The sequence below is a fragment of the Dipodomys ordii genome, unplaced genomic scaffold, assembly GCF_000151885.1.
Source record: "Dipodomys ordii isolate 6190 unplaced genomic scaffold, Dord_2.0 Scaffold97, whole genome shotgun sequence".
Taxonomy (NCBI): Eukaryota; Metazoa; Chordata; class Mammalia; order Rodentia; family Heteromyidae; genus Dipodomys; species Dipodomys ordii.
The window spans coordinates 2,566,392-2,592,256 of NW_012267313.1; the positions used below are offsets into that span (position 1 = coordinate 2,566,392).

Consider the following 25,865-nt stretch of genomic DNA (forward strand, 5'->3'; position numbering starts at 1 on the left):
TCTGGTTTTCTGGTGGTTCACTGGGGATAAGAGTCTCACAGACATTTATTTCTGCCTGGGCTGGCTTTGAGCTGAGATCCTCAGATCTCAGCTTCCTGATTAGCTAGGATTAGAGGTGTGAGCCCCCAGGGCCTGGCCATAGATTTTTGTTTTTCCTGTAAAATAGTTATCACACTGCAGCACTATTCAGTGACTTTTCCGTCTAGGATATGACCACTGCCCCGATGATAACAGCATTATTGAGAAAGATAATTTCCAAATGGTAAAGTGTTTTTCCATGTTTACTTGAAAGAAAAAGATCTCTTAAAAATATTGTCACCTACAATGATCAGAGATTTTTTTTTCTTTTTGCTGGAAATAAAAAGTTCATCAAAATAGCCATTCAAAGAAGGACACCTGATTCATAATAGAATGGTAGCAAGTATTGACACTGTTCCTTTATCAGCTAAATTATGACATAATCACAGTATTGAACTCATAGGAATTCTTAGAGCAGTTTTTTACATTGTATGTCAAATAATTTGAACTTTTACTATTGCATGCATGTTGTCCTATATTGTTCTACAAGATTTCTACTGTTGAGTCTTACCTGCGCATTTTGTTCTAGTGATGAGCGGTGGTCCTGGGAGCCCGGTTCCACCTTCTCCAGGTCTTGTGAGTAGGACACGGATCTCATATTCAGTATCTGGATCTAAATGCCAGAGCTTGTAAGTTGGAGCATTGACTGCATGGGTTTCTGTCCAGGACCCTGATGTCATGCGATATTCCACTTCTTTCAGGATAATGGGACCATCACCAATGATGGAGTTGGCATTTAGCTGGATCAGTAGATATGTAGGCCCAACGCCAAGCAACTGAGGAGGAGCAATGGGTCTTGGTGGTTCTGTAAGACATGAAGGTACACTCTAATTAGAAAAAAAAGTTCAGAATGTAACAATACAAAAATCTGTCAATGTCTTTAAAGCACTGAAGACTTAGTGAATCATTCATTTAGAAGCATATGATAGCTGTGGAAAAGAAAATCAGAATGAGAGCAGTGTGATACCTGTACTATCTTTTTTTAATCTTTGATCATTTTCACATATTTCTTTTTACAAAAAAACCCTGCTTCTCCAAGATATAAACTTATAAAAGACAAGAATTACAAGAGATAGATATGGATATGTACATAGATATATCTCAGATATAGAGATAGATAGATAGACAGACAGACAGACAGACAGACAGACAGACAGACAGACAGACAGACAGACAGACAGACAGACAGATAGATAGATAGATAGATAGATAGATAGATAGATAGATAGATAGTTGGTTGATAGATCTTTGTTCCTTACTTCTTCAGAGTACCAGCAGACATGATAAGGGAAGTTGATCAGGGTGGTGATTTCTTTCTATGTATTCAGCTTACAGAGTGGGAAATTGAAATTGACACTATGCAAAAATCACAAATCACTACTTAACCTTAGTCATTGACAGGGACATTTGTCAAGGAAGCCTTAGTTCTGTCACTATATCAGTCCATGGGAAATACCATGATTTGAAGTTCTAATCAGTACACTGTAAAAAGGAGAGGGATGTCTTTAAGCTATTGAAACACTGCTCACACTTCACAGAGAAGTTAAAAGAGTGTAAATCATAATATTAATCTTACTAAACTGATTATTGCCCTGAAATTGATTTAAAGATTACTTTTTAATATAGTAACTATTGTAAAGGAAAATATTTATGGCAACCACAAAATGCTTCCTTCACACTAACCAACCTAGACAAGGGTACCCTGGGGGAGAAACAAATACAGGAGGTTAACAAGGTACCCGCAGTATCTTTGTTATTGTCCAATGGCAATACATTGTATTCAGAAACTACAATTTAAAAAGCCACATGAAGGTCTGACCTTATTTAGGTCTAAGTGAATCAAGAATTTTCAGCTGGTGTGCAGGATTTCCTTGTAATTCTGCTTGTATGGAAAGGAACAGCTGGCATAAATCTCTACATTGAGATAGACTAGCTGTCCCAGGCTAACTCATTTAACTCATTTGAGTTTACAGAAGCTGAAATTATTTCCATAAGTAGTATTTATTGAGTACCTACTAATTACTCAGCAGTTCCATATAGTGGGAATCCATATAACATTGTAAATATAACATTTTGAAGGAAGAATGGACAAGATCAACTTATTCCTTTAAAATGAACAACATGAAACAAATAGCACACTATGATAAATATCACTTTAACAAGCCCGGCGCCAGTGGCTCATGCCTGTAATCCTAGCTACTTAGGAGGTTGAGATCTGAGGATCGCGTTTCAAAGCCAGCCCAGGCAGGAAGGTCTGTGAGACTCTTATCTCCAATAAACCACCAGAAAACCAGAAGTGGCGCTGTGGTTCAAGCGGTAGAGCGCTAGCCTTGAGCTGAAGAGCTGAGGGTCAGCACCCAAGCCCAGAGTTCAGGCCACACAACTGACCCAAAAAAAAAAAAAATCACTTTAACAATACAAGTAATGTAATAGCCTTCAAAGTAGCTATTTAAAGAACAATATAAATTTTTGTTGTTGTAGTTGTTGTTTTTGTTGGTCGTGGGGTTTGAACTCTGGGCCTGGGTGCTGTGCCTGCGCTCTTCAGCTCCAAGTGAGCTCTCTACCTCTTGAGCCACAGCTCAACTTCTGGTTTTCTAGTGGTTTATTAGAGATCAGAGTCTCATGGACTTTTCTGCCCGGGCTGGCTTTGAACCATGATTCTCAGATCTCAGCCTCCTGAGTAGCTAGGATTACAGGCCTGAGCCACTGGCACCCAGCTCAATATAACTTTTGATTGACTACAAAAAAAAAAGAAAAGAAAGAAAATAAACCCAAATTTTGTATGACATCCATCATACATATATAGAACTACTTATAAGAAAGTGTACTTCTTCATACCTGATTTTAAAATGATAACCACAAAATCTAATCTTAATGATTTTGCGTACTGATTTAATAATATGTATTTAGGGTCTGGGAAGGTGGCTCAGTGGTATAGTGCTTGCCTTGCATGCGTGAGGCCCTACATTCGATTGCTCACCACATAAACAGAAAAAGCTGGAAGTGGTGCTATTACTCAAGTGGTAGAGCACTAGCCTTCAGCTGAAGAGCTGAGGGACAGCACCCAGGCTCATGACCGACAAAAAAGAAATAATAATAATAATATGTATTTAAAGTTGTATCCCAGTAAACTATTTCCTATTTCACAAATGAAAACAAAAGCTTAACTAAGGTGAAATAGTTTCAATGTTATCAGCTAAAATAAGATTCATTTCATTAAAAAAAATTTTTACCAACTGGTCTAAAACTCTAAACTTTAGAGTTTTCTAAAATTTTATTTTAGTCAGGAAGAAAGAGAAAGATATTCTCTCTAAATCCTAAACTAAAATAAAACATAAAAAAGAAATATACATGAGGAAACATATAAATGCCTTCCCAGCCTCTCTAAATGTTACCCATATTTAAAAAAGCACACTGTACTTGGCTAATAAGCTGAGTGGCCTGAGTACCATGTTTGCATTCCAGATGGCTCAGATACTAATTTAAGTAAAAGTAGAAAACAATAATAAACTGACAGCTCTCTGGGGTTCCACCCGGAGCCACAATACCTCACTCATTTTACAACTCAGCCATGACCCAAGGAGTTCTGGCAGGTAACATGGTACATGAACAGGAAGAACATGACAAATAATTTATGAATAAAACTAGTTAATTTATAAATTTATAGCTTCTCTATGCAATGTGAGATCTAACCCTTGAAACTCTTGACACTTTGCCATAGAAATAAAAGAGCAAGCAAGAGGTGAGGGTAGAAGATGGGAAGGACAGGAAAGAAGACAAAAGCTACAGCTGAACAGTATTACAGTTAAACAATGGGTCCCATGGTTACTTTCAATAAGTCGTGACATATTAATACAATAAAATCTGGAGTGAAGAGGGTAAGTTTCAAAATACATAGTTATATATACTCACAACCCAGGAAATGTGCATGTTATTTACTTTTGCATTACAATCATTTCATTAGTAAGGTAGTCATTATTCAACAGATTAAAAATACTTGATACTACTAACTACATCCACAAACCCTATATATGATACTAATTGCTTTTTTGACAGTGTGCATATAAATTTAAAAATGAGAAATTAATATTCAACAAGAAGAGTATGTGAGAGTAAGTTTGATGTAAACATTGTTGTCAACTGAGGAAAGGAGTAAGGAAGTGTGGCCAGTTTCCTATTTTACAGCTATGTTATACAAAAAAGGGAACAATCTCATATGCAAAGCAGTTGCTCCAATTCTGAGTGGTGGTGATATAAAAAGGGTCTACAAAGCATATACATTGATTAGCAGCGTGATTATGAGAAGGGAAACTCACATTAATGAGAGTAATATACCACTACATATTAAATTTTTATGTTGGAGGTATAAAGTAGCTTTATATTAGCATATGTGCTTTGTTTTTGGACTCTTGAGAGCAAGAAGATTTATTTATAAAATCCCTATTCATTTCAGTAAATTATACATGAATTTTAATCAGTTAGCAAATGAACAAGTAATTGTTCTGCAGCAATATTAATATTCTTCATAACTTAATACACTACCAGACCCAAAGGTACTGTGGAAATAAATCCCAACTGTACACTAAGTATGAAGTGAAGCATACAATCCCTAAAATACAAGATAAACTTTACCAATGTTACCCATTAACTTTCAATTAATGACTTACATTCATTATTCTAGTGCCTACCTATTATAAGTTCCCAATTATATATTTCAATTACCTTATTCATTTTATATCTCAAATATTTTTTTCACTAGGTACTGAAATCAAGCAAATCACTATGAAAATGTATTCTCATCCAGAAAATAGCAATATCCTATTGGTATTTTACAAGTATGCACTGCTTATCAAGTGTCAGTTAATCAATAAAATGCAAAATCACAAACAGAAGCCACAAAGCCAGAAAATGTCAGTAACAAAGTAAATGTCAAGGCAAATAACACTTCTACATCCATTTTCCAAGTAGACAAACTAAACACCTTACAATTCTATTTCCGTCTTAATGGTTTTGTTTGTCAATGAGGCCTTAACATGAAGTATTTTAAGATTACCTCTTCCCCTAGAGAAGTAGGCAATGATGTCGCTTCAGTCTCCTGGGTCTTCTCTAGAAAATTACAATAAGCTCGGTGACAATTTTTGCAATTTTAAGAGGAAAAAAATCTATTCTTTCATGGTTCTTGACCGGGTAAACTAAATCAGTAGCACTAGACAGAAATAAAAGTGTCAGAGAATTCTACATCCTGCCCCCCCCCCCCGCAATCCTCCCAAAGACCCTAAGTAAAAGTTAGATACGTTACTTCCTTGTTTGTTTGTTTGTTGTTTTTTCCAAAGTATTGTATCTGCTGGTGTTCTTTGGCTTATTTTACACCCTCCTCCCAATCAACGCCCACTTTCCCTTCTCCTCTTCTGTCTCTAGTCAAATTCTGTGCTATCTATTTACAAGGAAAGTTAAGAATGCATCTAGGACATATGGACAACTAAAGACACCCTCACCATTTCTAACTCCCTAGCATAATTACATCTGGAAAAATTATTGAGCAATATAAAGGTTGCATTCACAGTTTAAAAAAATGAAAATAGTATTAGAGAACATTTTCAGCCTGTGACAGACATGAACCAAGATTCCCTTTTTCCTGAAAGACAGTTCAATCAGACCGATTTCTAGTTGGTTTCTAACTTGAGGGTATGGCTCAAGTGGTAGATCACCAACCTTGAGTGAAAAAGTTGAGCAAGAATGTGAGGCCCTTAGTTCAAGCTTAAGTGCCAGCACAAAAATAAATTATATATATATATATATATTATTACAAATTTCCTAATGTTTTAAGCAAATGATATGATTTTATAAAAGACTAAACATTATCTATACTACGTTTAACTAATTATTTGTCATGGCAGGAATAAAACAAGATGACAAACATTAAAATGGCCACAATGTTCTGTTATGATGAAGAAATTATTTTAAAATTTAACACTAGACTATTTGCAGGAGACACATTTTTAAAATTTATTTTATTGTAAAGATGCTGTACAGAGGGGTTATAGTTACATGAGTAAGGTAGTGAATACATTCCTTGTGGAACATTGTTACCCCCTCCATTGTTTTTCTCCTATTAAATGGATAACTTCAAAGAAACTTTGTTACTTTTTCTTAAATTTTCATTTCGCTGAAATTTTGGTCCAAATGTGATTTGTTTAACATAATAAATTCACTTCTCTTATTGTTTAAATTTACTCCCCATCACCTATAGTACATTCATGCAAGGAAGAATGGACACTAACAAAACTGATGGAAAGAATAATGACATGATTGTTCCATACATTTCAGGAATTTACTTTATAGCTACCCTAGAATAACTTTTAAATTATCCTTCAATGAGATAACAGGATAAGTTAATAGTATTTGAGTGTTTTCAGACAGGAAATAACATAAGTGATGAACAGGAAGATAACTTTCATCTCATTAAAAATAAAAAGCAGGTCATTTATAAACAGGAACAGTTTCCTAGGACAACTATACTTGCATTACATTGTTCCTCAAATGTTGAAACATGAAGTACACATTTGAAAACATTTTGGTTTATGTAACAGGATTTTTTCTGTATCCCAGTTTATAAGCTGTAATCTAGATATATGTAGGAAAGAGTATATTCTTCCACAATTATCATGTTTTTTTCTAACATTTAACATTTTCAATTTCCCCCAAATTCTTAGATACTAATAATCAGCACTGGGAGACTTGTGTACTTCTTTATTTACAAAATATATGTATCTTCAGGTGATGAAGTTAAGTGTTCAGAGAGTAAGATTTATTAGCTCTGATTCTGAATCAGGTAGCTAGGCAATTGCTCTGACATTGATACACAGCACCTACAAAATGCTACTATTTAATTAAGGGAGTTAGTTGACTGGAACACAAGAACACCCTCAAAGCAAGTGCTTAGTGACCAACTGGCATTTTAAGATTTATCTAGCTTATAAAATGGGTCCCAGCTATGATTATAGCAGTAATTCTTATTTTGTCTTTTAGTCAAATCAGATCATTTAATTGATTTGATATAAAAAAAGTTTAATGCTTTTAAGAGCATTTCCATAGAAAAAGTTCCTTGTATATCTTCAAAGGTATCTGAATATACAAAGTAAATGCAGATTACAAATAAAATTTAAACATTAATGGTATAATATATATATACTTTAAACCTAATCTTTGAAAAATAAGTAATTGTTAGAGATGTTTTCCATAAGTATTACTATAATATCTAAAAGATAGTCCAAGCTAAAAATGACAGGAACATTTAGAAATTTTTAAATGTTTTTAACAAGTGATAAAATAGTTTAGCTATTTTCCCTGCATAGATCAGTTTAGGATAATATTTATGATTAACAACATTACTTCATACTTAGACATTATAACTCTGACTTTAATGTAAAGAAATATACCATTATAAGCACACACAAATACATACATACACAACTATCTTGCCAATAATAGATTTTCTCTAAGTATAATAATCCCCATTTTATCTAACTATATGCTTTCACTAGTTTGTTTTATATTTTCCATATAGAACTTTATATCTTGTCTCTTGACATTTTTCACAACCACTTTTATAAAAATAATGAATCACATTATCATTTTTATGATTCAAGGATGAAACCAAAATTAAGCATACAAAACTAAACACAAAATTGGATGTCAGATAAACACAGCTTTGCAAACCTCTTGGTTACTTAAAGTTGTATAAAAATGTTTTATTGGCATCCAGGACGCCTCCTGCCAGCCAAAGCCCAATCACAGAGAGATTAGTAAAAGGATGTCTTCGGAGAAAATTGTTCAAAGACAAGGGGAAAGTTGTCAAAACAAAAACAGTCACATGGGGCATGAGGGCACATGTCTGTAACCCCAGTGCTTGAGAAACTAAAAAAATAGGCAGATCATGAGTTTGCTGGAATACACAGCAAACTTCAGGCCATCCTGAACTATATAAAGACATCCTGTGTTAAAACCAGAAAAATGTAATCAGTATTGTCACCTCTTCCAAAAGTAACTAAAGCCAAGAGTTCATGAAGAATAGATTCTATGGCTATGGTTAAATTCCAAGTGTGACATAATTATGTATTGTATTCTTAGTAGGAAATTTATCTCATCATGATGCATCGATTTTGATCATAGTCTTGGTTCTGTTTTTTACATTTAATCAAGGGCAAGAGATAATACAAGAGACTATTGAAATTTTCTTCTACAGCTCAGTTGGTTAGATTCTAATTGTTTTTAAGTCATTAATTGGAAACACCTTAGCAAGGGACATAAACATACATAACTTTAAAGGGTGGACCCTTACTTCAGAATGAAGAGGATGTAAATTTTGGAGGGGAAGGTATAACTTCATCATACTGGGTCTCTTCACCAAAGATACAAATTTCCCAGTAAAAGTTAAAATAGCTAGGCCACACGGTAATTTCCAGAGAGAACTAAACTAACTCTCCCCTGGTATTTTTTTTTAAAGAAAGAAAGAAAAGGAACAGAAAAAGAAACAAAAACAAAGTCCTTTTTTAAACAACTGAAACTGTACTTGTAAGTGGCTAGATTTTTTAATTTTGCATATACGGAGTAGGATGTTTAGGATAATAGCTAAGCCCTTTTATGAGGAAACCCAAGACAATTATAAACACATGGACTAAACTTGACAACAATGAAAAAGGTCCCAAACTTAAAGGTATATTGATTATCTGCCACTGTCCCGGGGTTGCGCATTTATTCAAGCCTTTCATTCTATATGTACCTGAAAGGTAATGCCTGGTATTAAAGATGTTATTCATCCTTAGATGCTGTCATTTCCAAGGACATACATCTTCAATGAACATTTCAAGAATAACATCTACTTCTCTTAGGTCCTTACAGCAAAAGCATAAACAGCTGGATTTATCAAGGATGAAAGCTTTAAAATCATTCTGCCTCCTCCAGAAAGCACTTGATATTAACTAAAACACTGCCTATTGAGGGTAGGTGCCAACTGACCATTATATCTGAAAGAGACAATGGAAGGATCTAGGTTGCCATCTTTACAGTAGCTCTAGATTTTACTATGCATTTCTATGAATGGCATGTATTTTCAATATATCTGTATGTCTTAGATTCCCTTAATGGGGCTATGATTCTTAATCTTAGCTTAGGCTAAGATTAGGGGCTCTATATGTTTCTCATAAAATTGATTTCCCCAATTATTCTTTTAAAGAAACAACAATTTGGCATCTCTGGTCCTCATCATGGCATCTGAATTACATGCACGTTTCCTTTGTCACTTTCTAAATAAGTTAAAGTAATGTCCTTTCAGCTCCTTTTCTAGGTAAGTTCAAATGTCTACTCAGTACAAAGCAACCATAGCAAATCGATTATCAACACGCTCAAACATGTTTAAGATTAAAAAGGACCAAAGTCATTTGCAGGAAAAAGAGGCAAGACAGAGAGACCAGACAGGAAAATTAAAATCAATAAGTATTGGGGTAGGAGAGCAGGTCATGTATCGGAAAAAACACATACCAAGTACAAAGCTCTGAGATCAAGCCCTAATATCAACATCAAAAACAAGAGATAAAAGTAATCAGTATTAAAAGGGCTCTACTCAGACATTAGCTATGTATCTGTCTTCTCTTTGTGATGTCAGGATACTATCAAAGGAATAGAGAGGCAGAAAAGGAGGACATCTTGCACAAAGGAAGTCCTGAGGGTTGTCTACTGTCCTCACATGTAGACCTTACCCATTTTACCTATCAAGAGCCAGTTCTTGATGAAATAACCATGGGTATTCTCCCAGCACAGAAAGTGTAAAGGGCACAGGTAAGAATGTTCATCTTTACTCCCATTTTTTTATGTGAGGACCTGTAAATGTTTCTCCATATTTTCGATTTCTCTATATGTTTTCCCATTCTGTTAAAATTGCTTGCCTAAAGCTCATTATTCATATACACATACATATGTACATTTATTATATAAATGTATGTGTTCTTATAGAATTGAAATAACATCAGAACATATATAAGATATATGTATATATGTATAACTGTATTGGTATAATTGTATTGACATCAGTATACATACACACACACACACATATAAACCTTGAAGAAAAAATATGTATTTTTTTTCTCTTGAAAAAAATACTTTAGTTCAGGGCAGGAGGAAATTCTGGTGGTAAATTTGCCATCCTTCACATTAAACAACATTATATTTTTGTATCTGAAGTCAGTATGCAATGTGCATTCATTTTTTAAATCTTCAAGATCTGTGGAGAATCCAAGTATTTAATCTCTATGGCATTGCTCTTTCCTGCTGCCAAAGTGCTGACTTAAGAGGAATCATTTCAGCAATGAAATTGGAAATTTTGCATATTGAATTTTATATCCTATGCATTACCAGCGCATTTTATTCACTATGATTTGAAAACACTGCTGAAATAACTTTATTATCTGCCTGAAATAAAAAGTCACAGAAGCAGTATAGTGTTTTAGATCTGTCAGCAGAAATCAAAAACAAGGTTAGGATCGCATGTAGACTACATGAAAAGTTGAAGGGATTTTTGAGGAGTAAAGTTTCTTGCTTTGGGACCAACAAAATAAAACTGTAAGATAATTAGATTTGTACTTTATTTTGTCCAATATCTACTCTCTTCCTATGTAGTATCTATGCAATGAATTGTTTGCAAAATGATTGATTATTGTGATAATTTAACAATTTCACAAACATTTTTCTCAGCATGTCAGGGAACTAAACATTATAATGAAAATTGCAGGCCCTTTTCCACAAGGTATACATTAATAAGTATAGGAGAGTTTTCGTATAATTATTTAATCCCTCATTTCAGCTTTCTTGGAGTTTAAACTGCTCCTAACATTTCAGAGAAAGAGCATCCAGGTGATTCCAAGAATAACAATCAACTCAGTAGTAAAACCAGGAAAGCTCTCAATCTATGCTTGGTTTCCTAAGTCTAAAGCCATAAATAGGTAATCACATCATTATCTCATCAGTCCTCTTTATGAGGTAAAGGCCTGGTGGGCGAAAAGAGGGGGATTTAGTTTGGCGGTGAAAATATTCATTTTACTTGCACATTAAATATGCCTCAGTTACACAAAGGTCATGTTTCCATTCTAGGTTATTTTAAAGGAATTTGGAGGACAATAACACCACTCATATTTATTTTATAAGACCACATATTAAGACAAAATGGCTATATGTAGTAAAGGAAGATATCAAAAGAAAAATAGCAGCAATAACACTGATTTCTCTATATATGCAAGGGGTGCATATGCACAGAGACTTAGCTATTAACACGTTTCCAGACAGGTAAAATACAAGACTAATTCACCTCAAGTTAATTAGAGGAATTAGGATTTAGTTCTCATTTCTAGATCACTCTGAAGGGTACAAAGTAGCTTTCTTGTGAGAAAATGTTAGTTAGGCATATCCTTATAACAAGTGATATTCTTAAATTTCTAATGCAAAAATAATTGTGATGGCAGAGTGAGATCAATTTTACAATGTCTTAACCATGTAAATAAGAGATATATAGGAATAATTACAGACTAATTAAATGTCTTACTTTACTGGCATTTTTATTTTTATTGGTTCTGGAATTTGATCTCAGGGCTTTGCTTACTAGAGAGGCACTATATCCCTTGAGATCTGTCCCTTTTGTTTTCCCTTTTTTTTGGGGGGGGGTTGGTCATGGGGCTTGAACTCTGGGCCTGGGCACTGTCCCTGAGCTCTTCAACTCCAGCCTAGTGCTCTACCATTTGAGTCACAGTGCCACTTCTGGTTTTCTAGTAGTTAATTGGAGATAAGTCTCTCATGGAATTTCTTTGCTTGGGCTGGCTTTGAACATCAATGCTCATATCTCACCCTCTTGAGTAGCTAGGATTACAGGCATGAATCACTGGCACCCAGCTTACTTTCCTTCTTTTTTGAACAGGTTTTCTCATTTACAGCTCAAGCTAGAACAGACATTGATCCTCCTATTTGCACTTCCTATATATTTGGGATGAGAAGTCTATACCACCACTACACCTATCTTTCTGCATGGGTTAGCCTTGAACTTCAATCTTCCCTATCTCAAGCAACTAAGTAGCTAAGAATACAAGAATATGCCACAGTGCTTAGCCAGTTGTTGATATTTTTAAGGATTTTTTTTTCAGAGCTGGGAAGTAAACCCAGGACCTCATTTAAGCAGTTAGAACTCGGCCACTTGAGCAAAGTCCTCTGCCTTTTAAAGACATTTCAATAATGTAATGAAGGCATACAGAAGTGTACATTTATTCTGATGCATGTTTATAAATTACTTTCATGAGGTCTACATTATACTTCAACAATGACTAAGTTAATCCAAATTACAAAAAAAAAAGCCAGAATACTCTGGAAAATGCACTAACTTCCACCTTCAAAGGACCACTAAGTCCAAGAAATCTTTAAGGTTGTTGTACAATAAACAGAGTATGGAGAGATACAAAGAAAGAAAGAACAAACAAGAGAGATTGGTATTGTCATATGATTTGATCAAAAATGCTTGGGCCATTAAAAACACCACCATTCTGAGCACCAGCCAAGAGGATGTTTTTAATATTCACAGGAAATTAAGATTAAGTGCTGATAGACATTCTTTGCTTAGTAAGCACTATGTCTTCAGAAAGAGAATAAGTTATTAAGTTGGAGATGATTTGTTTTCATTTCCTCAACAATTAAGAAAACTCTAAAATATGAAGAATTTTATCAGGAGGAATGACAGCATCATTTCTTAGTTTTTCATAAACTATTCTTCTGAGTGGCTCTGCCAAGATTGTAACAAAGACTGCATGGCCTTGAATCTAAGTTGAATAAATTAAACAACATCCCTGGGTATGGGTACTTGTATAGGTCAGTTCATCAGAAAAGAACATGCATGCTAGTCATAAATCATTTGTGTGTGTGTGTGTGTGTGTGTGTGTGTGTGTGTGTTTAAATACTCAATAGTTGATTGAGGACTACACATTCCCTATGGAAACTAAGGATTTATAAAATAGTAGGTTTTAGCCACAGTGTTATTTGTCTGGGCAAAATGCAATCTAAAGCAAGAACCAAGCAATTAAAAGCAAATGCACCAGTTTCTAAAGTGACAAGATAATAACCAGAGGGATGTAATATTGAGTATATTTAAGAGGAAAATATTACAAAACTTTTTTCTTATTCTTATTTATTTAAATCTTGCTTCAAGTAGCATTTTTATTACTGCTAGTATAATGAATTAATTCTTGCATGGACCAATGTTAGCATGACAAAAAAATTTGAAAAGATAGTTTGCTGGAGTTGAATGTGGGTTATTAAGGCTCTCAGAAACACATGAACAATGTAATTCTACCTACGATACCCAAGTTGTTGATAAAGGGTGATATTCAGTGTTGCTGTCTTTAAACTAGACAACACTACATGCAAATAATCTATCATAGACCTGCTACATTGTTAATGGAGGATAAATAAACAGGTACCTCTTATTATTTGTATTAAGCACTTATATTCTGTTTTAAGTGAATTTTCACTTATTAGAGGAAAGAAATGACTGAACAAAGTTCATTATCTCCAGTTAAAATGCTCAGTTACTAAATAAGCTACAACTTGAAACTATACCGTATTCATGATCAATGGTCATGGGAAATGCAAACATTTAAAACATTTCCCCTTTAGATGGAAAGAAGTCCCTAGGGACATGTCCTGCTTATTGACATGTCACATCCCAAAGAAAACTCACATTTCCAGATAACATTTAATCACACGGAGTTGTTAGTAATTTAATCTCAAATTTTCTCTTGAGGAGGAAATATAAAAGCAGCACAAACAGACCCAGATGAACTTCTTGAACTCTCATGAACAGAATGCAGATAAGAAAAAGGAATTATAAGAGAATGTGAAAAAGAGAAATTATACTATACTTTAATTGAAAAATAACATACTATAGATTGTATATCTTATTCATTTTATTAGCTATAACTAATTGCTAATATTGCTAATGAGTTAATTGCTAATAAATAAATTAGGATTAATTTATGGGAGCTGACCAAATAGTAATCTACTCAATGAGCGAAGTAACAATGTTGATATTATTTCTAATAAAGTGAATATTTAAATATATAATTTTTATTTAAAGTGAAGTAGGAGGAAGAAAATGAACAAGTGATTATTTATATAACAAACTCTGTTCTATTTTGGTATTTCAGAAATATTCTTTCCTACGTATCAAAAATGAACACAGGCACATTTTGCAAGACAGCATTTCTATCATCCAGAAAGACCTGACTGATGGTGATAAAGGAATTCAAGAAAAAAAATCTCATTTTATCTTGCAAAAGTTTCTAAAACAATTCCTTTTCACAAGGTATTAGTAAATAAGAAGACACTTTATTTCTTGTATAAAAATAACATTATTAGCACTAATTGCTTAAATGCCATTGACATTAAAGAAGGTATTTTAATACTGGATAGGTAGATAAGACAAAAGAAAAATTATGTCTGCGAATTATAATACTGTTTTGTAATCACCCAAGTATAGTTTCATATGCTACCATAGGCTCAACATGATAAAAGGTCACTGATATATTACCAACTGCATTTTTATGAAATAAATTCCTTTATAATTGCTGCAACGATTCCAGCCACAATTTAGACATAGAATCCAATTATCCATTTCATTTTCATTTATACCTCATGGGCTAGATCATTTATCATGTTTCATGATAATGATCAGAAGACACATGGAAAGTCATTTCTGTAGGTAACAAATTACCTACCATATTAGCATAGCTTACAAGTTCCTGTCAACAACTACTATGCATAAATATGAGGTAATTAAATTTACAATGCGCAGGATTATTTGATATGCTACTTGCTTCCTTCACAACTGTCAAAAAGCTGGGTTATTAAATGCAGCAAACTCGTTTGGTTTCAAATCAGGAATCATTGTGCCCCAGAACTCTAACAGGTAGACAGTACGCCGAGGCTCAAGTTGCTGGAATGTATCTTTCTTCATCTGGTATTATTACTTCTCGCCACAGAACCATCCATCATTACTGCTGAGACAGCTTGGAATGATCGTCTTGGACCCTCACATTACTGCTCCTTGAACTCTGTCTCATCCATCTTTTGCATCATTCCTGATTCACAGCTAAGTATTCTCTTATGGCTGCAAAACCAAGTGTAAACCTGTAATGCCTTTAACCTGCAGTGTCTCTCTAATAGTAATTGATTTCTCTTTATCATGGAGGGCCTGTTCGGAAAAGACTAGCCAAGGTTGCTGATGCTGAACGATAATTTTTAAAGAAAGTGATGCGTGGCATTCAAATAGTTGTTGGGAAATGCATTCTAAGTTAGACTTCAGCACTGCATTAGTGTTTCTATTTGAATATTCTCCAGAACACTCATAAACATACTTACACAGTCAGGCCTAGATTTCTCTAAGAGCGCAAATAGATACTCCAAAATGAAAAGGTAACATGATATAGCTAACATATATTATATATACAAATGAAATACATATATTATATACATATGTACATGTATATGTACCTATATTATATGTATGCATAACATTTTAATCAGAAAACGATTAATCCATGCTTCAAATATGCTTGATAAAATCAAATGTTAAAGGAACTTTGTAAATGGATGTTGAAAAACATGTTTCTTAGCAACAGAATGAAAAAAGGAGGGTTTAAAGTGAAATTGGGAATATAGCAGTGAACTACCTCATATAAGTCTCTCATTCACTCATTCTTTCCCTATTCCCTGATTAAGAGAATTTTCAAAATGATACCAGCAAATAAAAAGTAGCTGGTGTGCCATAAACTACCTGTGACTAAAGGTTTTAATTCAGCTGCATCTGAATGCTGTTATAAAAGTTTAATAAATCAAAATGATCAAAATGCTCCTGGTGGCAGGTTGGGATTCAGTTTCCAATTCAAATTCTGTTTAATATATGGCTTCTCTGACATCTTGCATTTCTACCATCCATATTGAATTCCAAACACCCTGTTTTTCATCATTACCATGCATCCACCAGTCTGGTCCTGGTAACTACTTTTGAGCAATCCTGCACAAAACACAGAAATGTCAAACCTAGTGGGAGTTTTAACACAGGAAAATTATGACAGGCAGGAACTCTTTATCTACCCTTAAGTAAATATTTTCAAACCACCTGCTGTAGTGAACGACATTCTTTGAGGAATAAGAAATGAAGCTAGCCAAAAGTCCTAAAAGGAAAATTTTTCTCCTCCAAAACCTTTAAAAATTTTGCTATATGGAAAAGACAGATCTAGGAGCATTGTTATCAGAAGCAATCAAATTCTGAAGAGCAGAGAAGGTGGTGAAGTCTTTAGAGAATTTGCTTCATTTCTATGAAGTTAAAAGTTTTCTAAAAAATAAGGAAAAGGTTTTCACTTAATAATAAGATTTAAACCAGCCCCAAATCCATGAGGCCATAAGCAAAACATATTTCAGTATTATAGAGCTCACACATAATTTTATGTGTGTAACATAAGCAAAAGAAAATGTAAGAGAAATTGTTTAACTAAATATACCAAGCTTCTCTTCAAAATAATTCCCCCTAATAGAATACATGTGATTTTACTCTAAATGTCATACCTTGAAAAATACTAGTATTATTGGCTAAAGAATATGAAATAGAAATTGATAGAATGTAACTAATTCCTATGCACTAAGTATCTATTGTTGAATTCATCTTGTATGAATCTGTACTTAATGCAATGCAATTACTCTAAGCATTATCCTCGTGCATACAAAAATTGGGCCTGGCTGTCTTCCGTGCACTCCAGATGAAAATTTGCAATTGAAATTATCATCCATACTCTATAAATCTTTGAAATTAACATTGACAATAGCATATTTCATATAGAATCTAAGGCTAAAACAAAATATGTCTTTTTTGACTCTGTCCTCTTCTGATCTTCCAAAATCAAGACTTTTTAACATTGCCAAATCCCCCTATATTTTGTCTTTAAAAACAAATTGTTTAAATAGGGATACAGGTGGACCCATTGCAACAATGACATGTACAAGACATTATATCTTGTACTTTACAACTTTGGCATGGGGGTGGGGAGGTGGTTGGTAAGGGGGGGTGGAGATGGGAAGGGATGGTAAGGGGAAACAAAGGAGGAGGCAACAATGCTTGATAAGAAATGTACTCATTACCTTGCTCATGTAATGGTAACCCCTCTGTACAGTATTTTCACAATTTTTTAAAAAAAGAAACCAGTAAAAAACAACAACAACAACAACAAAAACCCAGAATATTCAAAGTTGTTTGAGACAGATGTGAACACATCAGCAATCAACTTCAAATCTCTCAGAGAGTCCCAAGTCAAAGGGTATCATAAAGTTCTAATTCTTGGTTTAACACTCAAACTCTTCCACAATAAAGCCTCAAAGTAGACTTTCAATTTATCACCAATTTCTCCCCCGGAAATCACAGTGTTAAAGCCACTTTAACACTATTCCAGAAGAACATGATTTTCATTGCCACTCTCTCTGTCTGGAACACTCTTGACCTTTTTCAGCTGTCCAAGTCCTACCCATCCATCACTAACCAGGTGAAACTTCATCTCCTCCTCAGTGCATACACTGACCATCCAAGGCAGCACTTGGGGTGGCCTTTTCTGCCCTACACATTAAATCCATGTCTTTCCTGGGAAGATTTTAACTCACACTGCTTGTGTTTCTTTGACAACAAACACTTTAGATTATATCTGCCAGACTTTGGCCATGCTGCTGGATAGCAAGACACTGTCAAGAATGGGTCAAAGAGAATGGTCCTAAATTTTCTTAGTCTAGTAGAAGATACACCTCTCAAAACGTAGGCTGGACTAAAGGACTTGTAAAGGAATACTTATGAAGAAAGCTTGCCAGAAAATGACTATGTAATGTATACACTTAAATAAATAGAAGCAAGTAGTCTATGTTGCCAGAATATTGGTGAGCAAGAAATCACATGAGAGCTTCAAGAGGATAGCTACAGTGAGATCATCAGAGCCCTGAAGACAATGATGATCAACCTGACATTTCTATTCAATGAGCAAGAAGCCACCAGAACCAGCACTGGTCACTTAGGCTGGTTTGTGAGGACTGATTTGAAGGACTTGGTGCTCATGGAGGGAATCCAGCACAGAGGCCTCTCCCAGAAGTGAGGGAGCCAGGTCATGGACCGTGAGCAAGTGGCAACAGTGAAGGAAATGAAAAGAGCTGGCCAATAAAGTAAATGTGAGAAACAGTCTCTTAATAAATCTCTTTCTGTGTTTTCTTGTTTAAACAAGGCAAAAAGCTCAGAGACTGCTCTCTTGCTTTGCAAAATTTTAAAACAATGCTAAATAATATTGGGAAAATTATAAAACTAAGTCAAGTATCTCAAATACCAAAAATAATTGACATGTGGTCTTTAGATAGTTCCAAAAATACTTAGTACAAACCTGAATAATATAATAATGTAAGGAGCATGAATATCTATGAGAAAAAAAACAGTGAGCTTGAGAGAGCAGTGAACACAAAGGCCTAAGGCAGTAGTCTCTGAGAAGACTTAATAGGCCTGTGAGGACTAAGGAAAAAGCTGAGAGAGAGAATAGAAATCTGGAGTAATAGACTGAGAATATTGCTTTTAAGACCCATTGGTGGTCGTGACTGTGAATATATTTCTTCTTTATATGAACACAAGTCATTAGAGGAAGTGGCTTCATAACATGAGAGGTAATTGAGTCTTCCATATGAATAAGAAGATGAAAGAAAAGGCCAGTGAAAACTAGGGAGATATAAATAATCACGTGGGTAACATTTCTTCCAAATTATGCTACAGCTCACTATGGTTTTGTTTTTTTTTTTTTTTTTTTGGTCCGTTGTTGGGCTTGAACTCTGGGCTTGGACTCTGTCCCTGAGCTCTTCAGCTCAAGGCAAGCACTGTACCAGTTTTCTGGTGATTAATGGGAGATAAGAGTCTCATGGACTTTCTTTGCCCGAGCTGGCTTTGAACTGCAATTCTCATATCTCAGCCTCCTGAGTAGCTAGGATCATAAGCATGAGCCACCAGAACACAGCTCAGCTTACACATTTTTGGTCTTTGTTGTTTGTTTAAGTACAATCATAGATTTTTCACTCTCGCAGGTGTATCTGGTTCTATATTGGGCAATGTGGCAGAAAAAATTAATGCTTAGTTTTAAGCACAAATTGGAAAGGGAAAATAAAGTTATCTTTGAGGGTATCAGATTATACCTTTTAGTTCAAAATACATCATAAAAGGGGGAACAAATCTATAGGCTATAATTTCTCTACCATCATCAAAGCCAAGTAAAACTTGTATGAGAAAAGATTGCTGCAGAAGCTACCTGTGTGGCCTCACTCTCCCTATCCTTATGTTTAATTCTGAAAGGGTAAAACGTTTCCTCTTTTCTAGAAACCACTAACTGAGAAGTAAACAAAAGCCATGCTGAGGTCGAACAAAATACAAATGTTTATCCTATTAACTTTATGCTTGTTTTCAGCCTAAATATTTCCTACTAATGGCAACAATCTCATCTAGATTAAACTAGATGGAAAACAAGGTGGTTTTCATGGACTATGATAACCTATGAACAAGCTAGTATTAATTGATTTAATCATAACATTGGAGTAGAAATTATATTCTCTGTCTTCATTGTAAGACTTCTAATATTACCTAAATGTATTCTCTATATCTCCTTATTTAGAGTCTTAATTATAGACTTCTGACTACATATTCACTAATGAGCATAATATAAACTAGTTAATTTTTTAAAAGATGCTAATGTTTAGCCAGATGCTAGTGGCTCATATCTGTAATCCTTGCTGCTCAAGAGACTGAGATCTGAGGATCATGGTTCAAAGTTAGCCTAGGCAGAAAAGTCTATGAGACTCGTATCTCTAATTAAGCATGCAAAACACCAGAAATGGAGCTGTGATTCAAAGAGTAGAGAGCCCAAAAGCTCAGGGACATTGCTAAGGTCCTATGTTCAAGCCCCAGAAATGAAGCATGCATGCTCATGCACACACACACACACACACACACACACACACACACACACACACACACACAATATTAATATTCAAAAACAAAGAATTCATGTTAATTGCAAAATTAAACACTGTTATTGTTTACTCCCTAGAAGGTAAAATACAAAATGTCCCTAACAAGGAAATGGCTTACCATAGCACTTAAAATCACCATTTTACTTTTATGCCACTGAACAACACTATGACCTTACTGCCATCAATGATTGAATTCAATGTTTGCTACAATGCTTCTTTTCAATTATAATTCCATAAGAAGTATAACAGCATTTACTATATCAGCAATGGATAACAGGATTTAATAAAACAGCTGCTTTGGGTATGTATTTTTATTAAAAATATTTTTTTCTCATAGAATTAATAATGTGACTAAGATTTAGTGAAAATTCTGTGACAAGATAGTAGTTGTACACTTTCTTAGAAACTCAATTAAATTATGAAACTGTTCAAGAGCTGAAACTGTGTCTGTGGTTTCTTTGGTGTTTCTCAGTGCCTATTACCACTTTATGTACTCAATAAAGGCTACTGGGTGATTTTTCCAATGAAGTTGCAAGAGAACCCAGAGAGACCGAAAAAATCTTAGTACAAATTGACTTTGCTGCTTTCTTTTGGATTAAGGAGAAGGGAAAGAAAAATAGTGAGGAGGAAGCAGAGTATAAATAACAAAGACATCATCAGTCCGTAAAGTGGACCTAAGTCCCTTGGTAGAAGTGAGCCCAAATTACATTTACAACAAACTGCAGGAGAAGAGAAAATGAAAAGCTCAGGAGAGTATGGACCTGTTATCAATAATCTGAAATCAAATTTCTTCAAATTCCACAGAAATCATTATTGGGTTATTTAAATGGTTTTTCTACTTCCTTGACTCTGCAAATTCATAAGAATGGCCACCAAAAAACACCAAAAATCCAAAAACAAAAAACAAAGATTCACTTTGCTGTTGTATTAAACACACATGAATCACCCATGGAAAAAATTCAGATATACTTCTGGAGACAATATCATTTCAAAGTCCAGTTAATATATAAAAATATTCAGATAGAAACAACTACAGCATCTACCACATTTGTAGAGAAATTAAAAAGAAGCTCAGAGGAGAAAATAGATAAAAGAATTTAGAATAATAGTGTACAGATGTAGACACTACTTTGGGCTGAGTTCTAATCAGTATAACTATTAAACTTATAATTCATTTCTCCATTAATTTTAAATGATAAAAATTTAGTTTTATCAAATTTGAAAAATGTATTTCTAAAATTTATATGGGCACATTTCAAAACAGTATCATTTTTGGTTGCACCATACATAGTGTACCATTTGAAACAAGAACATCTAGTATTCTTTTGCTCATTTAAAATTTAGATATGTACCAGACATCTTGAACAACGAATCACCTGAATTACAAATAGGAACTATGAATGAGAGGAGAATCTGAATGCTTCCTTTGACATTCTCAAGAGTGGCAAAAAAAAAAAAAACCAGAAAACAAAAAATGAGATATTTTTAGTCCCCTTCAAGTTTAAGATATTTGATATGGACTGATTGCATGGGTCTCTTAACTAGGTATGAGGATTAGAAGAAAATTAAAATGTGGTTTATCAATGGGTTGTGAGATCCTCATTATTCAGATTTTACAAAGCACCAATATCTAAATTGCATTTTACCAAATAACTCCGCTTCCTGTTCAGCTGACTAGTTTTCACAATAGAAGTAAAGAAATAGGATCTTGAAGTCACCATTACAAAAAAGATCTTTATAAGAATTCACAAGTCTGACAGCTGCACTATAAATACTAGTTAAAAATCAATAATGTGTACTACTAGGCGGGCTGTTTAAGGTCTGAAGCTAGAAATTCCAAGGCCTTCAGCCACCAACTAGCAAAACTATCACTGAAGTATATGGTATTTTCTGTTTTTAAAATGTTCTGTTGCTGGGGCTGGGAAGGTGGCTCAGTGGTAGAGTGCTTGCCTTGCATGCCCGAGGCCCTGGATTTGATTCCCCAGCACCACATAAGCAAAAAGAAAAAAGCCAGAAGTGACGCTGTGGCTCAAGTGGTAGAGCGCTAGCCTTGAGCTAAAGGGCTGAGGGACAGCACCCAGACCCAGAGCACAGGCCCCACGACTGGATTCCCCCCCCAAAAAAAAAAAAGTTTTGTTGCTTATAAAATGAAATATTCAGACCTGATTTTATTTAGTATATACAGAACATTAAATTATTAGTCAAATCAAGGTTTAATTTATGAAGTGAAAAATATATCAAGTTAAACTTAAGAATCACTTTTACTTGTTCGCCTGTGAAGGGAAAGAAACTGGTTCAGCTTCTCTATGGAATGCCTGCTATTCTCATTTCTTCTACATTGGAAAGTTTCTTCCTATCTGTGGACTGGGGAGAAGGGGTTTGAGGCTCATCACGCTTCCCTGACACCTCCCAGGGTCAGCCAATTACTCTGACTTTGAGTACATAATTTACTTGCTAATTTTGAAAAAAGGATTGCATGTCTTTATACAAAGGTTTCTGCTAGTTACTGAAATAAGCATACAAACTAGACACACTCTATGAGAACTACACATAATTACAGCCAAAGTAGAATCTTGCAGTTCACATGCTGGTACTTAACAAGTTATTCCATTAATATCACACCACTGAATCTATCATCCCACGGATTGACTTAATATATAACACCCTTCCCCAAGAGTACTATATTTCAAACTGTATATAACACTTGTGGTTATAAGTTATCATCTCTTTTTGAAATAGTTCCTCAGCTACTATGACTCCTAATACAAGGAATAACCATGACTAAATAAGACTTTATTTACTAAAGAATGCTATACCAAGTTCTCAAGCAAACATTCTCCTAGTCTTCCTAGCCATACCTTCCTTTCTTTGGATAGTTGTTTGATGTAGGATCCCTTTTAACTCAAACTAGATGAGACTGAGGAATCATGAGATAATCTGGGCTTGTATGAAGGTCCAAAATCATTTACTACAGAGCGAAGAACTACAAAGAACTCTGAAAAATATCCCTGTCTCTTCCTGTTACAAAAGCCAATAAACAAAAACATATTTTAAGCTGACTTGTACGTTCTTGATTATAATAATCAGGATTTCTTATCATTTGAAGTACTAATACTGAAAAAAGTTGGGTAACTACTTGAATAAGTTTGAAATGAATTGACATCCATCTCAATCTAAAGTTAGGGGGTCACTGTTATTCACTATGACTAGATAAATATAACACATGAATGAATACTTTTCATATTTAGAGCATTTTGATAATGGTTAATAGTTGCCAGTAAAATTCAATAATCAAAGCATTGGTAATAATCAAATGAAAACAAAAAACTACATCCAATTAAGCATGTTAAAAGATTATTAAAATTTCCAAGGTAAAATGGTTCAAATAACCATACAGCAATCCAGAATAGAAACTGTCAGTTGTAACAATCAGAGAATTTTTAAGAAACTTATTGTGGATCAGTTGATTGGAAGTGTAAATAGGTCTTTGATTTAGACAGGTGGAAAAAGAAGATCAAAAAATGAAGTAGAAGGCTGGGAAGGTGGCTCAGTGGTAGAGTGCTTGCCTTGCATGCCTGAGGCCCTGGGTTCAATTCCCCTGCACCACATAAGCGCCCAGCCCAGAGTTCAAGCCCCACAACTGGACCAAAAAAAAAGAAAAAGAAGTAGAGGTTGATTAATATCACCAAGAACATAACGAGACAGGGAAATTGCTTCCTGCCCTGTGAGTTGGTACCTGCCCTGTGAAGCGGGTAAACACTGCCCCCCCTTTTTTTTTGCCTGTCCTGGGGCTTGAACTCAGGGCCTGGGCTCTTTCCCTGAGCCTCTCTGTGCTCAAGGCTAGCACCTTATCACTTGAACCATGTATCACTTCCTTTTTCTGTTTATGGGGTACTGAGGAATTCAACCCAGGTGTTCATGCATACTAGGCAAGTACTCAACCACTAACCACATTCCTAACCAAGCACCACTTTTCTTCCATGTGTGTGTGTGTGTGTGTGTGTGTGTGTGTGTGTGTGTGTGTACAAATATTATTTTTTCACAAGGTATACCCTTCAGTCTGTTGAATCAGTGAGCAAAAATGTCTGTTCTACATCTCATGTGTACAGAAACTTTTTTGTCAATAAAGATCAACTTCTACAAGCTGTGGAATTATCATTAGTCAAAATGACCTGGAAGTAGTGCTAAAGCCACAACTGAGCACATTGAGTCTCACCATCCCTTTCTGTTCTTCTTGTGGCTATGGGAAAACAAAGATCAATATGCTTCGGCATGAGAGTTTTAGACTAAAATTTTCATTTATAGCAAACAGTAACAAAAAAAAGAGCCTTAAGCATCCCCTGTCACTTTCAGTTTAAAAGAAAATGCACTAATAAACTCTTACCCATGGGTCATCTTTGACAACAGGCAACATGATGCCAGCTCTTATTAAAGACTATTCATATCAATGCCCTAAAAATTTCCCTTAAAATTACCATCTTTTGTATCCCTGTAACAAGATGTCATTTTAAAAGTGCCAATGAGAGACAGGATCTGTCACCACAGTTAAGTCTCAAAACCATTTCAACACCAGAACAGCAGCACCTCAAGGGTCTGGTTTTTGTTAGTATTATTTATTTGGGGGTTATCTGGAAAAACAAGAAAAAAAAACTATTTATCTCCATTGGTTTTCAATACAACAGCAAGTAAAGTATCACCTGTATATATTAGATATAGACCCTAAAAGTTTGTCAGAAATAAATAAAACTGTCAAAATTCTCAAAATACATGTCCACAATGTTTATGGACTAGCTAGATAACACATTCAAATCCCTCTTATGTTTAAACTCTATAAGCTCTAAAATAAAATCCATATGAAATATGGTAAGACTTGTTCATAAAAAGAGTAAAAAGAAGGAAAATCAAAACTTTGTATGAAATTTAAGGATGCTCATTTAAAACTATTGAAATAATGTAGTTGTGTCCAGATAAAGAAAAGATGAGGCTTTAATTAAATGTTAAAAATGTATCATAATTTGTTAATTGATCCAGGAATCGTGGGATACTTTGATTAGCAGAGCACTTCACTACTAGGCACAGGATTCTTGGATAAATCTTGACTTTGCCAAAACAATTAATAAATATATAAAAAACAAAAATAAAAGAGGGAGATCCAATAGTGGCAAATGGATTCTCTTAAGATAAACATAAATAGGCATACAAAAAATAGAGTTACATGAATAATGTGTAACCTGGATAAAAGTATCAATACTGCTTTCTGCAACCTTTTCAATTAACACATCATAGACCATCACCTCAAAAAAGTTTAAACTGGCACAATGCCACCAAGCCATGATTCATGCTATGTGCAGGTGAAAGCAAGAGGATCATATGTTTGAGGTGAGCCCAGGAAAAGTTAACGAGAGACCCTACTTCAAATCATAAACCAAAATTAAAAGACAAACCCAAGGTCCCATAGCATAGCACAAGTGGTTGAACACAATACCAAGTAATGTACTTGGCTTCCGTACCAATTAATGCAATTGATAGGATGCTGTCTTTGTAGATACATATAGTGAATGCACAGATGGTACTTGAAGATGACAAATCAACAACACAACAACATCCCTCTACCAAAGCATATTAATCATGCTAGGTTTACCCATGTGGGCAGCTTCAATTTCAGC

The 25,865-nt window shown here is 34.6% G+C and overlaps 1 protein-coding gene across 4 annotated transcripts in view; it reads right to left on the reverse strand.

Annotated features, from left to right (window-relative positions):
• Positions 1-25,865, reverse strand: part of Ptprk (protein tyrosine phosphatase, receptor type, K) — a 515,496-nt gene that overhangs the window by 223,916 nt on the left and 265,715 nt on the right. For all 4 annotated transcript variants that reach the window (XM_013026890.1, XM_013026891.1, XM_013026889.1 and 1 more), the window contains exon 7: positions 590-883. In XM_013026890.1, coding sequence (XP_012882344.1) covers positions 590-883 — 294 coding nt within the window. The remainder of the gene's footprint in view (positions 1-589; positions 884-25,865) is intronic.